Source organism: Electrophorus electricus, chromosome 26 (assembly GCF_041902795.1).
Source record: "Electrophorus electricus isolate QZ-2024a chromosome 26, ASM4190279v1, whole genome shotgun sequence".
NCBI lineage: Eukaryota > Metazoa > Chordata > Actinopteri > Gymnotiformes > Gymnotidae > Electrophorus > Electrophorus electricus.
The window spans coordinates 2728170-2743131 of record NC_137522.1 but is presented as its reverse complement, the minus strand read 5'-3'; the positions used below and the strand labels follow the sequence as shown (position 1 = coordinate 2743131).

At 42.9% G+C, this 14962-nt stretch overlaps 1 protein-coding gene across 1 annotated transcript in view; it reads left to right on the top strand.

The window, feature by feature from the left end:
- The window catches only part of kcnh1b (potassium voltage-gated channel, subfamily H (eag-related), member 1b), a 35436-nt gene extending 21414 nt beyond the window's left edge, over positions 1-14022 (top strand). The window contains exon 11 of the mRNA XM_026996407.3: positions 9110-14022. Within this exon, the coding sequence (XP_026852208.2) occupies positions 9110-9958 (849 nt within the window). The 3' untranslated portion in view covers positions 9959-14022. The remainder of the gene's footprint in view (positions 1-9109) is intronic.
- Positions 14023-14962: the final 940 nt, after the last annotated feature.

Below are 14962 nucleotides of genomic sequence, written 5' to 3'. Positions count from 1 at the left end.
ATTTATTATTATTATTATTATGAATGTAATGTATTACTATTACAAAAAGCATTCACAGACCTCTAAGTAGAGAACTACTACTATTACCCTTCATATTTCTATTTGTTGTATTTGTAATTAAGTTGTATATGTGACCTCTAACTGTGTTGGAGGGAGGGAGAGGGAACAAGAGATTGCTAAAAAAATTTATGTGTGGGCTCAGTTTAAGGTTTTATTGACCCTATAAGGGTAATTTAATTTAAAATTAAATTAAAAGTTAAAAAGTTAAAATGGTCCTTTAAGGAAGAGACTGAAGATCTGATACAACCCAGTCGCCCAGTATCTTCATTATGGTGATAGGCCAGCTGATAAACCAGCTGATAGACCAGCTGATAGACCGTGTGATAGACCAGCTGATAGACCAGCTGATAGACCGTGTGATAGACCAGCTGATAGACCGTGTGATAGACCAGCTGATAGACCAGCTGATAGACCGTGTGATAGACCAGCTGATAGACCAGCTGATAGACCGTGTGATAGACCAGCTGATAGACCGTGTGATAGACCAGCTGATAGACCAGCTGATAGACCGTGTGATAGACCAGCTGATAGACCGTGTGATAGACCAGCTGATAGACCAGCTGATAGACCGTGTGATAGACCAGCTGATAGACCGTGTGATAGACCAGCTGATAGACCAGCTGATAGACCGTGTGATAGACCAGCTGATAGACCGTGTGATAGACCAGCTGATAGACCAGCTGATAGACCGTGTGATAGACCAGCTGATAGACCGTGTGATAGACCAGCTGATAGACCAGCTGATAGACCAGCTGATAGACCGTGTGATAGCCCAGCTGATAGACCAGCTGATAGACCGTGTGATAGACCAGCTGATAGACCGTGTGATAGACCGTGTGATAGACCAGCTGATAGACCGTGTGATAGACCAGCTGATAGTCCAGCTGATAGACCGTGTGATAGACCAGCTGATAGACCGTGTGATAGACCGTGTGATAGACCAGCTGATAGACCGTGTGATAGACCGTGTGATAGACCAGCTGATAGACCGTGTGATAGACCAGCTGATAGTCCAGCTGATAGACCGTGTGATAGACCAGCTGATAGACCAGCTGATAGACCAGCTTATAGACTGTGTGATAGGCCAGGCAATAGACCAGGTAATATACCAGGTAATAGACACTGAGGCCTTTAATAGATATACTGTATGTGGAGACACAGACCATTTCCCTGCCCCGAGAAAGGTGTAATTTCCAAAAAGTTAGTGGACAAAGCAAACATCGCCCTGTTGTGATTCCACTGTGTTTACCAATCGAAGCGCAGAACTCTGTACAGGAACAAGGATCACGGCCTTCAGACGTCTGCCCAGCTGCACAGATCTGTACACTGTAGAGTATTGATTATTAGTATCGATTATTAGTATCCATTATCGGCATCCCCTGCCGCTGAGCAGTAGAAAGAGGAGCCCTACCTTTACCGCTGAGGCTGAGTAATGACTCTGAAAGGCGCGTGTGTAATCACTAATTGACCTTTGCTTTCACCTTACAAGGATCCCATTACCAAGTCCACTAACTGCACTGTTTTTTCTCTTACTTTCTCGGACCTATTCTTCATCTTCTCCTCTTCCTCATTTCGCTTTCTCGCTGTTGACTCTTACTGCTTCTCATTTGTCTTTCTCCCTCTCAGCTTTTGCTTTTCTCTGCTTTCTTCATTCTCTCCTCAAGAGTTATCGCATCCTTTCTTCACTTCTCAGCCTCTCTTAGTCTGTCCAGGGCTCTTTGTCCATTAAGGCCTTTTGATGAGTCAGGGGCTGGTCCAGTGTGCAGCGTTCAGCCCAGCGGGTCGTTGGTGACACTGATGGGCCTGTGTGCTCAGACTACTAAAGCGAGTCCTTGCAGTATTATACACGACTCTCTCTTCCTTCTCTCCTCCCCAGCCTTTAGGGTTTGGACACACCTGGGAGATGTGAAGTGTATGTTGGGATTTAAAATACTGGAACATCCAAAGTGATTAGCAAATTCAAACTTCACTGCCAAGCAACTTTATTACATTTCTGTTTACTGCATTTAGCAAGCACTCTGGTCCAGAGTGACATACAACAGCGCTATTATTTTGTGTTTTTGATGTAAATATAATTTCACTGTGACTGTAGTATGTGCTGTCATGTCACCACTTTTTTCAGTTAAAAGACCTGAGATTTTATTTTTTAAATAGGCAGAGACAAGTTATTTACACACAAGTACATTGTGTGCACAACTATTAGGCAAGAGAGTATTTTGATCGTATCATCATTCTGATGCATATTTTCCAGCTCCGAGCTGTATAAACTTGAATGCTTATTGGATTTAAGCATCAGGTGATGTGCATTGGTGTGATGAGGGAGGGTGTGGCCTAAGGAGATCAACACCCTTTATCAAGGTGTGCAGAATTATAAGGCAAAATGGGCCAAAAAAGAGCTTTAACTGACTCTGAAAGGTCAACAATTGTAAAAAGTCTTTCAGAGGCATGCAGCATTCTCAAAATTGCTAAGATACTCGGGCGTGATCGCAGAACCATGTTGAGAAAAAGGCAAAAAATAACTACCAAAGATTTGAGAAGATTCAAACGTGACGCGACCAGGAACCCATTTTCCTCCAGCACTGTCATATTCCAGACCTGCAACCTACCTGGAGTGCCCAGAAGTACAAGGTGTTCACAGCCAAGGTAAGGAAGGCTGAAACCTGAACACCACTGAACAAGACACATAAGGTGAAACGTCAAGACTGGGCCAAGCAATATCTGAAGACAGATTTTTCAAAGGTTTTATGGACTGCTGAGAAGAGTGTGACTCTTGACAAACCAGATGGATGGGCCCGTGGCTGGATCAGTAACAGGCACAGAGCTCCACTTCGACTGAGACGCCAGCAAGAGGGAGGTGGGGTACTGCTGTGGGCTGGTATTACTGAAGATGAGTTAGTTGGACATTTTTTGGGTTGAAGATGGACTCAAAATCAACTTCCAAACCTACTGACAGTTTTTAGTAGACACCTTCTTGAAGAAGTCTGCATCTTTCAAGAAGTCCATGATTTTTAGGCAGGACAATGCTCCATCGCATGCATCGAAGTTCCCTACTGCTTGGCTAGCCAGTAAAGGCCTTAAAGATGAAAGAATAATGACATGGCCCTCTTCCTTACCTTACCTAAACCCTACTGAGAACTTGTGGGCCCTTCTTAAACGGGAGATTTATGGTGAAGGGAAACAGTACAGCTCTCTGAGCAGTCTCTGGGAGGCTGTGGTTGCTGCTGCACAAAAAGTTGGTCGTCAACAGATTAAGAAACTGACAGACTCCATGAATGGAAGACTTATGACTGTTATTGAAAACAAAGATGGCTACATTTGTCATTGATTTTTTTTTTTACTAAGAGTTGCCAAATAATTCCGCACTTTTACTGTCTTAAATACTCAGGTTTGAGGTTTATTAACATTTTGGAATGACTGAGAACACTGTTCAACAATAAAATGAATCCTCAAAAATAAACTTGCCTAATAATTTGCACACAATGTATTCTCAGTAGGAAAAAATCCTGACCAGAAGAACATGAAATATCAAGTTCAAGTTCAGTTTATTCGTCACATACATAGTCATACACAGTATAACGCGCAGTGAAATGGTGGAGAACTCGAGAACTCGAGAGAGTGCAGGATGGTTAGTAAAGGATTTACAGGAAAAGGTAGAAATATCTTGACTGTTTTATGACACCTGTAGCGTTTAGGTGAATCTGTTGGCTTACTTGGCAGTTCTCGGGCCTCTGGTGCGTATTTAAATGCTCTGAGCTTTCGTCACGTCAAGCCAGTCAGTCTGTAGGTAGCAACTCACTGATGATATAGTTGCATATTATAGCAAGGTTTTCATTATATTATAGCAAGCAATATAAGACTGTTACCTTATAGCATCTCCACTGATACTCCTGAAAGCCTTCATCCAATATTTGTTTAGACACGAGTAGAAAAATTGAAAACACTGAGCTTGCACTTCTATGCCTCCAGCTTCAGATGGGAAAAGCTGATGTGTCTTGTTTTCGTAAAATAACAATCCTGGGATTCAGTGATTCAGTGAGTCAGCAATTCAGTGAGTCAGTGATTCAGTGCTGAGGAGTAGAGGTACAAATATCGTTGCCTGAGGAAAAAATGAAAACAAATAAATATTCAGGAGTGAGTTCATTTGAAACATGATAGAAATGAACTTGCAGTTCTACTGAAAATGGAGCTAAATAATAATAAATCATGAGGAATATGATTCTGTAGTATTCACGTGATCACATGTGCTGGGCTGTAAGTTCTGCCTGCTATTACTTAAGTTCAGAAAGAGACAGTCCAAGTGAATGTCCAGGCGAATGTCCAGGTTGGCTATTCAGATCTGTCTCTAGTGAAATGTGTTGATTGTGTTGTTTGCCCCACAATCCTCTTAACCTCCAGAATAACATGTTTGTTTGTTATGTTTAATAGTGCCCTATCCGTGGCATGCTGGGTCACACCTACATGCTGGAAAATCAGATCATGGATTTATAAGTGGATCTTCTCAGGTCATACACTGCCGATACCTTCTGAGATCACTAAAGTCTGACAGGGTCCTTCTTCAGTAGGATCTGGTGATAAACAAGAACATGTCTACATGCACGAACAGGACACACCAGTCACTTGAGTGCAGAGGAACAGTTGCATCAAACATTACATCTTGGGTTTGAATTAATTTCTCTTCTGTTAGTTTTTAATTCCAGTGCAAATTTCCAGCAAAATTAAGAACATAATTTTCCATAAAGAAACAATGTCACCTTTTAGATGTCCCTGTGTCTTGTAGATATCCCCGTGTGTCTTTTAGATGTCCCTGAATGTCCTACTGGTTATTCGGTGTGAAACTGTCTGTAAGTAGGGGAGAGCAGCCTTCTGCTCTGACTGTACACTGGCTGTGGGAAGCTTCAGTGAGGTTCTCTCTCTGTGTAGCTCCAGCGTTATGTGGTGTGCTTTCACGGTTCAGGTGATGAATGATAACTCAGCTGTAAAACCTCCCAAAGACTCCGGGTCGGCCGAGGTACGAGGACGCCCGCGATGACAAATGGCCGGTATGGAGGACGCTGGTCCGGCTTGAGAACCCTCCGCAGGGAGGCGGTGAGGGCGACCCCGACGACATGGAGCAGGCTTGTCTGGGAACCTCGCATGGAAGTCTGAAAGGAGACCGGGATCCAGTATATCGCAACAAGGGAGCCAGCTCTGTTCCTCAGGGCCAAACCCCTCCCAGTCCACCAGGTAGTGAATTGAACCTCCCTATCTCCTGGAGTCCAGAGTGCAGCGTACTGCATATACTGGGGTGCCGTCATAATCAATAGGCTGAAATGGAGTGTCATCTGGAGAAGCCTCATCCAACGGACCAGGAAAAACAGGCTTGAGAAGAGATACATGAAATGATCTTGAGATACGGAAGTGTGCAGGTATGTTGAGTTGGTACATAACATCGTTGATGCGTCTGGCTATTTCAAAGGGACCGATATACTTGGGACCTTGTTTGCGACAGGAACCCGGCTTACGGAAGTCCCGCGTAGAGAGCCACACTCGGTCACCAGGTTGGTATACCAGGGTATCTCCTCTGTGTCTGTCTGCTATTTCCTTATATCTGTGTAGGGCTTGTTCAATTCGCTGGTGTGTCTCCTCCCATACCCTCTTGCTATGCTGCATCCACTCGTCCACAGCGGGGATATCAGTGGGGATATTGAAGTCCATGGAGCCATTGGGGGCTGATAACCTAGAACACACTCAAAATGTGTTAGGCTGGTGGAAGAACTAGTGAGCGAGTTTCGGGCCATTTCCGCCCATGGTAGGAACTCGGAACAGTCTGATGGATTGTTCATACAAAAACAAGAATAGCAAGAATAACGATCAATGGGCTTGGCAGGGGTTCAATCGTCAGTCTGTGTGTCATATATTCCAAATTCCGATGATCAGTGATAACTAGAAATGGACGATTAGCCCCCTTCAGCCAGTGTCTCCACTCCTCCAAGGCCAGTTTTATGGCCAATAGTTCCTGTTCTCCTATTTCATAATTCCATTCCGCCGGGGACAGTTTATGGGAAAATTATGCCACCGGGTTTGGAGTCATCGTGTCTCTGGGATAATACAGCCCATCATGTCTCTGGGATAATACAGCATTGACCTCTACCACAAACAAAATAGAAGGCTCAGGATGTCAAACTAGAGGAACAGTGAAGGGCTCTTTTAATCATCTAAAGGCTTGTTCTGCCTCTTGATTCCAACAAAGCTGGGTTGTTGGTCCTTTTAGGAGGGATGTGAGGGGACTGGCTATGCTACTGAAGTTCCTGATGAATCGGCAGTAGAAGTTTGCGAAGCCTAGGAAACTCTGGTGCTTCTTGACAGTAGTAGGCATGGGCCAGTGGAGAATGGCCTCTATCTTTTGGTTGTCCATTGTGACTCCACCATGGCAAACTACATATCCCAAGAAGGTCGTTGTAGTCAGATGGAATTCGCATTTCTCTCCCTTTGCATATAGTCCATTGTCCAGGAGAGTCTTCAAAACAGACCTTACACGTTGTATGTGGGTTTCCAGATCGGGTGAGTAGATGAGGATGTCATCTGTGTATGCAATCACGAATCTCCCTTCATATTCTTGAAGGATGTCATTAATGCAGGCTTGAAAGACAGATGGAGCTACACTGAGACCATAAGGCATTACTTTATACTCAAAGTGACCCCTAGTAGTAATGAAAGTGGTCTTCCACGCATCTCCTTTCTTTATAAGTACTAAGTTGTACGCGCTTCGGAGGTCTAATTTGGTGAAGTATTTGGCTTCTCTTCTCTTGAGCGGTAGTGGGCATATTTCTCGGATATCTGGTTTCGGCTGCGATATTTCACACATGGGCAAAGCCCTCCGTCCTTCTTCTTTACAAAGAAAAAGCCAGACACAAGGAGGGAAGTGGAAGGCTGAATGAGGCCTTGACTCAGTGCCTCGTCTATGTATGTCTCCATGGCTTTTTCTTCCTCCAGGGAGAGGGGATATATGTGGGCCTTGGGAAATACATCTCCCTCCAGGAATTCAATGAAACAATCACAAGGATGGTGAGGGGGTAACCAGGTGGCTCTCCTTAACCAGGTGGCTCTCCTGAACACCATAGCAAGGTCCTGATATTCTTGAGGAATATTGAGGCAGGGCTCTCTATAGTTGTTGAACATAGGTTAACTGTAGGGAATGTCAAACAATCTTTCTGACATTGAGACGACCAATAAGTAAATCTCCTTTTGTGGCCATGATATGCTCGGGTTATGTTGTTCTAACCATGGTAGACCTAGAATAACTGGGAAGGATGAGGCTCTTAGAACCAGAAACTAGATGAGTTCGTAGTGGAGTGCGCTTGTGCTGAGTTTGATGGGTGTAGTGCAGAGAGATATGGAACCAGCTCCTACTGGTGATCCATCCAAAACGGCCAGGCAAAGGCTCCATGAGGATGTCCAATACCTAAACCAGATGGGCATCTATGAAGTTACCCTCTGCTCCGGAGTCAATTAAGGCTGTAAACATGGAGGATGAGGTGAGAGATCTAACATAGACAGGCAATGTAAATACGTTAGCTACCATGTATTTTGTAGGTAATTCTACTACCTTGGCATGCGGTGTGGTGTTCATGACTTCTCTGTGGGTTCAGGACGCAGATCTGTCAGGTTTAAGATGACACTCCCTGAGAATGTGTCCCGAAGACCCACAGTAAAGGCAAGGTCCCTCCTGGAACTGGCGCCTCTGCTCCTCTTCAGTCAAGCGAGAGGAATTACATTGCATAGGTTCCACCATATTCTCTCGTCTAGGCTCTACTCTATTAACTGGAATCTGGTAGGTTGAACGAGGACCGCTGGCTCCACGTGGTCCCCGTTCCTAAAAGGAAACAGTCAAGACGGATAGCTAGAGCAATAAGCTAAACTAAATTGAGCTTGTCGTCCCAGCAAGCTAGCTCATGCAGTACCTCTGTATTAAGACCGTTATGGAAAGTGACAAGCAGAGCCCCATCGTTCCACCCACTACCAGCGGCAACAGTACAGAACTCACGGGCAGCTACAGATCGGTTGCCTTGGCGCAGTTTTGGGAGCATTTCCCTGCAGGCTCTCCCCTAACGTGGGTGATCGAAAAGCACTTTCAATCGCATGATGAAGTTTGTGGTCAGTGGTAGGTCAGTGATTACGGTACTTCACTTGTAATTTGAAGGCTCAAGCCCCACCACCGCCAAGCTGCCACTATTGGGCCCCTGAGCAAGGCCCTTAACCCTCAATTGCTCAAGTTGTACTCAGTCATAATTGCAAGTTGCTTTGGATAAAAGTGTCAGCTAAATGTTTGCACATTTTCCCAGAGAGCAGTACCCCAATATAACGCTTTATCTGAGAGACAAGAGGTAAGAACCGCAATCTGTGGCAACGGATGCCGGTGGTGGGGTGTACTAGGGAGTAGGATTCATCATTCGTAATCAAGACGCGAGTTCTCTGAGACACTGACTGAGTTCCAACATTTGTGTCTGTTGGTCTGCTTGCTTTTTGGCAATTGTGTCCATAGACCACGTGAAGCTCTTGAGTACATGCTGGTGTTGGCTACGTAGCTGTCCTTGGTTAGTAATAGCCTCTTTCAAAGCTTCCGAATCCGCCGTTTGCATGGTGGTGAAGTATACTGTGATGGGCCAGGTTAAAGTCAGACACTTCTGTATGTAAAATAGGAGTTTTATTGGTGCTCAACACAGTGGTGGATGACCAGATGACGAATAGCCTGCTGGGTAGTGTAGTGTACTAGGGGGTCGAGCGGTATGACACCTAGAGCATGAGGAAGAAACCTTGAGAGGAACCAAGACTCAAAGGGGGGGGGCTTTTCTCCTCTGGCCGACAATGATCACCACAATAATAACAATTTTAAGAGAAAAAAAATGTAAAAATGTCAAATTATTTTTACATTTGTTGTTTTGTTAATACCAAGTAAGCAAGCTTTGTACAAACCAACATGGCATATAAAAATTGTCCAACACATAATAAGACGCGTAAAATATCACAAGGTCTTTCCCTACTTTTATCCCACTCTGTTTCCCTCTTGCAGATCATCTTCCGCAAGATCAGTGACGTGAAGCGTGAGGAAGAGGAAATGCTGAAGAGGAAGGACGAAGCCCCTCTCAACCTTCCTCCAGACCATCCTGTTCGCCGCCTCTTCCAGCGCTTCCGACAGCAGAAGGAGGCGAGGCTGGCTTTGGAGCGAGCCAATCAGGGAGAAGTAGATGTGGAAAGAGGCTCTAGCCGCATGGAGAAGACTGTGGCCCCTGAGGTCAACCCGACCTCCAGCCTGCTCACAGTCACCGAGGGCCCCACCACAGCCATTGCTTCTTCTTCATCTGCCATCACTAATTCAAGGAATTCAAATCGAGTTAAACTTATGCCCCCTGATGGCTCCAGCACAAAGGAAGGAAGTAAATCTGCTGAACCGCCCAAGTCCAAACCCTGGGGTCGGTTTAAGGAGTCCACAGGTAAGTCAGATCTTTCCTGGAGCTCTGAATCCATGGAGACCCTCCCAGACAGGACTAAGTCACAAGATGAGCTTTCGTTGAAGAAGACAGACTCGTTTGACAGCGGCATCATTAAGAGTGACCTACGGTTGGATATTGTGGAGGAGGGCTCAGGACAGACCCCTCTGGACCGGAGCCCAGTGCAGGCCGAGGGCAGGCGAGCATTCAACCCCACTTCAGAACATAGTCTCCAGATGTCTGTCCTGGAACTGAAGCAGGAGCTGAGAGGAGACATACGCTCACTCCACAGACGCATGGCAGTGCTCGAGGGGCAGCTAGCCGAGATGCTAGCAGTGCTCAAAGCAAGAACGGCATCGGCATCGACACACCTGTTCGAGTTATCGCAACCTGAGTCGCCAGACTCAGACAAAGATACTGACATGTGCTAAGTGGTTGAATGGGGCATGACTTTAGTAGTAGGTCTCTAAGGGGACTGGGTCCAAGGACATATCATATGCTGATAAATCTCTGGGTGAGTCTTAAATGAGATAACTCACACTTACAGGAGGGTTTTTTAGAGGCAGGTATGAAAGTGATTTGCATAACTGACAGCCACACTGAGAATTTGCTGAATCTACGATGTGCTCTCCTAAAACACATCAAATGTTGACTTCCATTTTTTTATTGTCTTTATTTTTATTGGATTAAATGACTGTGGATATCGGATTGAATGGACTCTGCAAATGTACAACTGTTAGCGTCTGATTCTTTGTTCAGTCTGAGACACAGTTCTTCATTTAGTGTCTGATTCTTTGTTCAGTCTGAGACAGTTCTTCAGTTAGTGTCTGATTCTTTGTTCAGTCTGAGACACATTTCTTCTTCAGGTATAAGAGTTGTGAGGCCTGATTTATTGACTAAATCTGATTTATTGTATGGATCATAGTTAAGAAAATATCAGCCTGACATTATACAATTCAGAGATTATATCACATTGAATACAATAAGCATTTAAATTGCTGAAACTGAACTGAACAGGAAGTGAATTCAACTGCAAAAAAATCCACCAATTACAGGGCCAGATTTAAAGTCATGCAAAAACCATAGAATAATAGCATAGGTTGTATAATGGAATATAAACTAATCTAATCAAATCTATTTGTGAATGCATGTTATTAAAACTAATATTCTGACAGTTTATGTCACAAACCCAAATATTTCCACCTGCAGCTCAGTGATGTGGACCATGTGGACACTAGTATGTCTACCTGGTAACAGCAACACATGTTCAACTTCACCTTGAACATCCTTTCATTTTCTGAAATACAGAATCATAACTAGGTGAATATATAGATTTTTATCATTTTAATATCAATACATTTATGACATGCTATTAATTGAAATGAATAAAAAATAATAAGATGTATAAGTAATACATTAACTATCATGTTTTTGAAGTGCATGTTCTTGTGGTAAGAACTGAAACTATGCCTGGATCAGGGTTAGCCTAGCCACGATAAATAAGCATGTGATTTGTAATCATGGATCAGGGTTAGCCTAGCCACAGTGTGACTTGTAATTATGTTCTTATTTCTCAATATTAACATACTTATTTTCCTATTTTTTTTCCTAAAGTACATTTTTATCATGGTTCTGTGTGCTTTCATAACGTGTTCTATTTTATTTTTTAGTATTAAGGTGTTAAATGAATTTGCCATGTATAATAATTACTAGCTATAAAAAGAGTTCATTTCTAAGGAAGAACAGCTAATTTGCACTTAAACATACGGTCAGTGTCTTTACTGGGTGGTGCCCGTCTACTGCACACCTTAATGTCTTCTCTGTTATGGTATTACTTATGATTAATTATTTATGAATTATGCTAATTATTAAGCTAATTATGATATGATCAGCCAAACAAAGTGTGGTGGTAAAACCATGAGTTTGAGCAGGACAGTGTCTCTACAGTTTTGAGTCGGAGAAATTGTGATTTAAACAATAATCTTTAAGAAGGTCACATACAATTAAGAAAAACTACATTTCAGTTTTCATCTGCAGTAAATCTTTTTTTTAAATTTCAAATTTAAGCCAGACTGAAATATCCAGAGTGACCTACATTTTTCAGCACAGATAACACTCAACATTTTGTAGTCACCGTAGATTGTATTTCAATTTCCAAACATTTCTTGTTAAACTCTGTACATATTTTGTAAAAAGCCCAAAACAGCCAAGTTGCACTTATGTTTGTTCTTGATATTAATTACAAAAAATGTATGGTAACTATAAATACAAGATCTTATACCTGAAATATTTAATGTTCTACACTATATTGCCAAAAGTATTCACTTACTCATCTAAGTCATTGAATTCAGGTGTTCCAATCACTTCCATGGCCACAGGTGTATAAAACCAAGCACCTAGGCATGCAGACTGCTTCTACAATCATTTGTGAAAGAATGGGTCGCTCTCAGGAGCTCAGTGAATTCCAGTGTGGTACCATGATAGGATGCTACCTGTGCAACAAGTCCAGTCGTGAAGTTTCCTCGCTACTAATTATTCGACAGTCAACTGTCAGTGGTATTATAGCAAAGTGGAAGCGACTGGGAACGACAGCAACTCAGACACGAAGTGGTAGGCCACATAAACTGACAGAGCAAGGTCAGTGGATGCTGAGGCACATAGTGTGCAGAGGTCGCCAACTTTCTGCAGTCAATTGCTACAGACCTCCAAACTTCATGTGGCCTTCAGATTAGCTCAAGAACACTGTGTAGAGAGCTTCATGGAATGGGTTTCCATGGCTGAACAGCTATATCCAAGCCTTACATCACCAAACGCAATGCAAAGCTGGTGTAAAGCACGCCAACACTGGACTCTAGAGCAGTGGAGACATTTTCTCTGGAGTGACGAATCACACTTTTCTGAGTGGCAATCCGATGGACGAGTCTGGGTTTGGCGGTTGTCAGGAGAACGGTACTTGTCTGACTTCATTGTGCCAAGTGTAAAGTTTGATGGAGGGGGGATTATTGTGTGGGGTAGTTTTTCAGGAGTTGGGCTCGGCCCCTTAGTTCCAGTGAAAGGAACTGTTAATGCTTCAGTACAGAACCAAGAGATTACAATACCAAGAGATTTTGGAAAATTTCATGCTCCCAACTTTGTGGGAACCGTTTGGGGATGGCCCCTTCCTGTTCCAGTATGACTGCGCACTAGTGCAAAAAGCAAGGTCCATAAAGACATGGATGAACAAGTTTGGTGTGGAAGAACTTGACTGGCCTGCACAGAGTCCTGACCTCAACCCACTAGAACACCTTTGGGATGAATTAGAGCGGAGACTGTGAGCCAGGCCTTCTCGTCCAACAACAGTATCTGACCTCACAAATGCGCTTCTGGAAGAATGGTCAAAAATTATCTCCTAAACCTTTTGGAAAACCTTCCCAGAAGAGTTGAAGCTGTTATAGCTGCAAAGGGTGGGCCGACATCATATTAAACCCTATGGAGTAAGATTGGGATGTCGGTCAAGTTCATATGCATGTGAAGGCAGACGGCAGACGAGACTTTTGGCAATATAGTGTACATATGGGTCTGAAGGCTAAAACCAGTTATTCACCGTCAAATGGAGCCTGGACAGGTGTCATATCTGTTTTATTTCCTGGTTCCTTTTGTGCTTCTGTTGAATTTTGACATATTTGTGTTGCTGCATCTCTGACCTGTGGATAATGAACAGACCCACATCTCCATACCATCCAGTTCATGTTCGGTGTTCTTGTGTGCATGTTTGTCAGCAGCAGTTAGAACAGGTCTGCAATGAAACCCTCGTTAGACAGACGGGTCACGCTTCACCTATCCTCTGACAGTGGGTTCTAGCGTAGCACCAGGACAGCACAGAGCTGGTAATTAAAGAGGTCTTTCTTCTCTGGTGCAGTAATCTGATTAGCGCTACAGAGCCTGTCTCATCCTCAGAGGATTTTGGGACAGATATTTGATTAAGATGGGAGCTCATTTTAATCACCAGTGCTGCTTACTTCCCAGTTCAAACGTTCCCACAGGCCCTTTAATTCTCTACGGGGTAAAAGCACATTTAGTCATTCTTAAAGGTTAATTTAGTGTTAGACACTCAAAGTGAACAAAAACACTTTTTTTGCTTATGTAAAATTAAACTGGTTGTGTTGATCCAGCCCTTATGCTGTTTGATAACAGGCCTTTTAAAGTATTTAAATTCCACTTAGTTCATATTTGTACGTGTGCAGTGTGATTACATGTGGCTCCATTACCCAACAGTCTCAGTACTTGTGAAGCTCTCGTCTCACTAAAGAATTTTGTTTCAATACATTTTTAATATTATAAAGCTGTATTCCACTGTGTTTTTTTTTCTGAAAGGTTCTAAAATGTTCAGTGGATTGTTGATGATTTAATTTAAATTGCTGGTTTAATTTTATTTTGATTCAAATTTTTAATTTTATGAATCTGTTTGTAAAGTGTCTCTGAAGAGAACCTCATAAACAAATACACCATTACTTTTATCATTATGATTATTATAATTATTATTAAAGGTGTTTACATTTAAAAACATAGTGTAGGTGAAATTTTTAAAAAATGAAATACAGTGACATGAATGCAAAAACTGAATCAAGAAGGACTGTGCCATCATGGGTCGTGCTATGATAATGTGTACAATATTACTGTACTGTGTTTGTATACTGTAATTACTGTACAGTATGTGTAGTACCGTAATGTGTAGTACAGTAATACTGTTTTGCATAGAAAACCAAAAAGCATATTTTATGAGATTCAACCACCTAAAGTATAACTACAGGAAGTGCTCTGAGACTGTAATTTTCACTACTGCATCTGATAGGTACCCTCACCCTCATTATGCACGCTTAAGTAAGTTATGTACATATTTGTTTTATGTCCAAACAAGTAATATATTACTACTAAACCGTAATACGTTACTTCAGAAATGTCCCCTTTCCTCAGTAATCTGAAATATATACACTAGTTATACACACTAGTTTTCTTGACATATACATTTCCTTCTAGGCATGTTGCATTTCCAGCATTTAGCATATTGTTTTATCCATAGTGACTAAAAAAAGGGTTTTGTGGTCTCCATGGAAATATTGCTCATGCTGGTACCTCAGACCATAGTCGAAGGACACAGATGAAGGTCGAGCCCTTGTCTTAGAAACAGGGACTTAGTACAGGAAATTCCACACAATATTAGATGTAAAAGTGTGGGAATATCATAGTGAATCCCTGTACACGTACAGCTGCTGGTCACGGGTGGAGTTCCAGCACTCTCTTCCTTTGTTAAACTGCAATGCAGTACCAGGGCTCATGCCTGCCTCTCTCTCTCCCTTGATCTCCCTCCCTCTCTCTGCCTGCCTCTCTCTCTCCCTCCCTCTATCTCCCTCTCTCTCTCCCTCTCTCTCTCCCTCTCTCTCTCCTTCCCTCTCTCT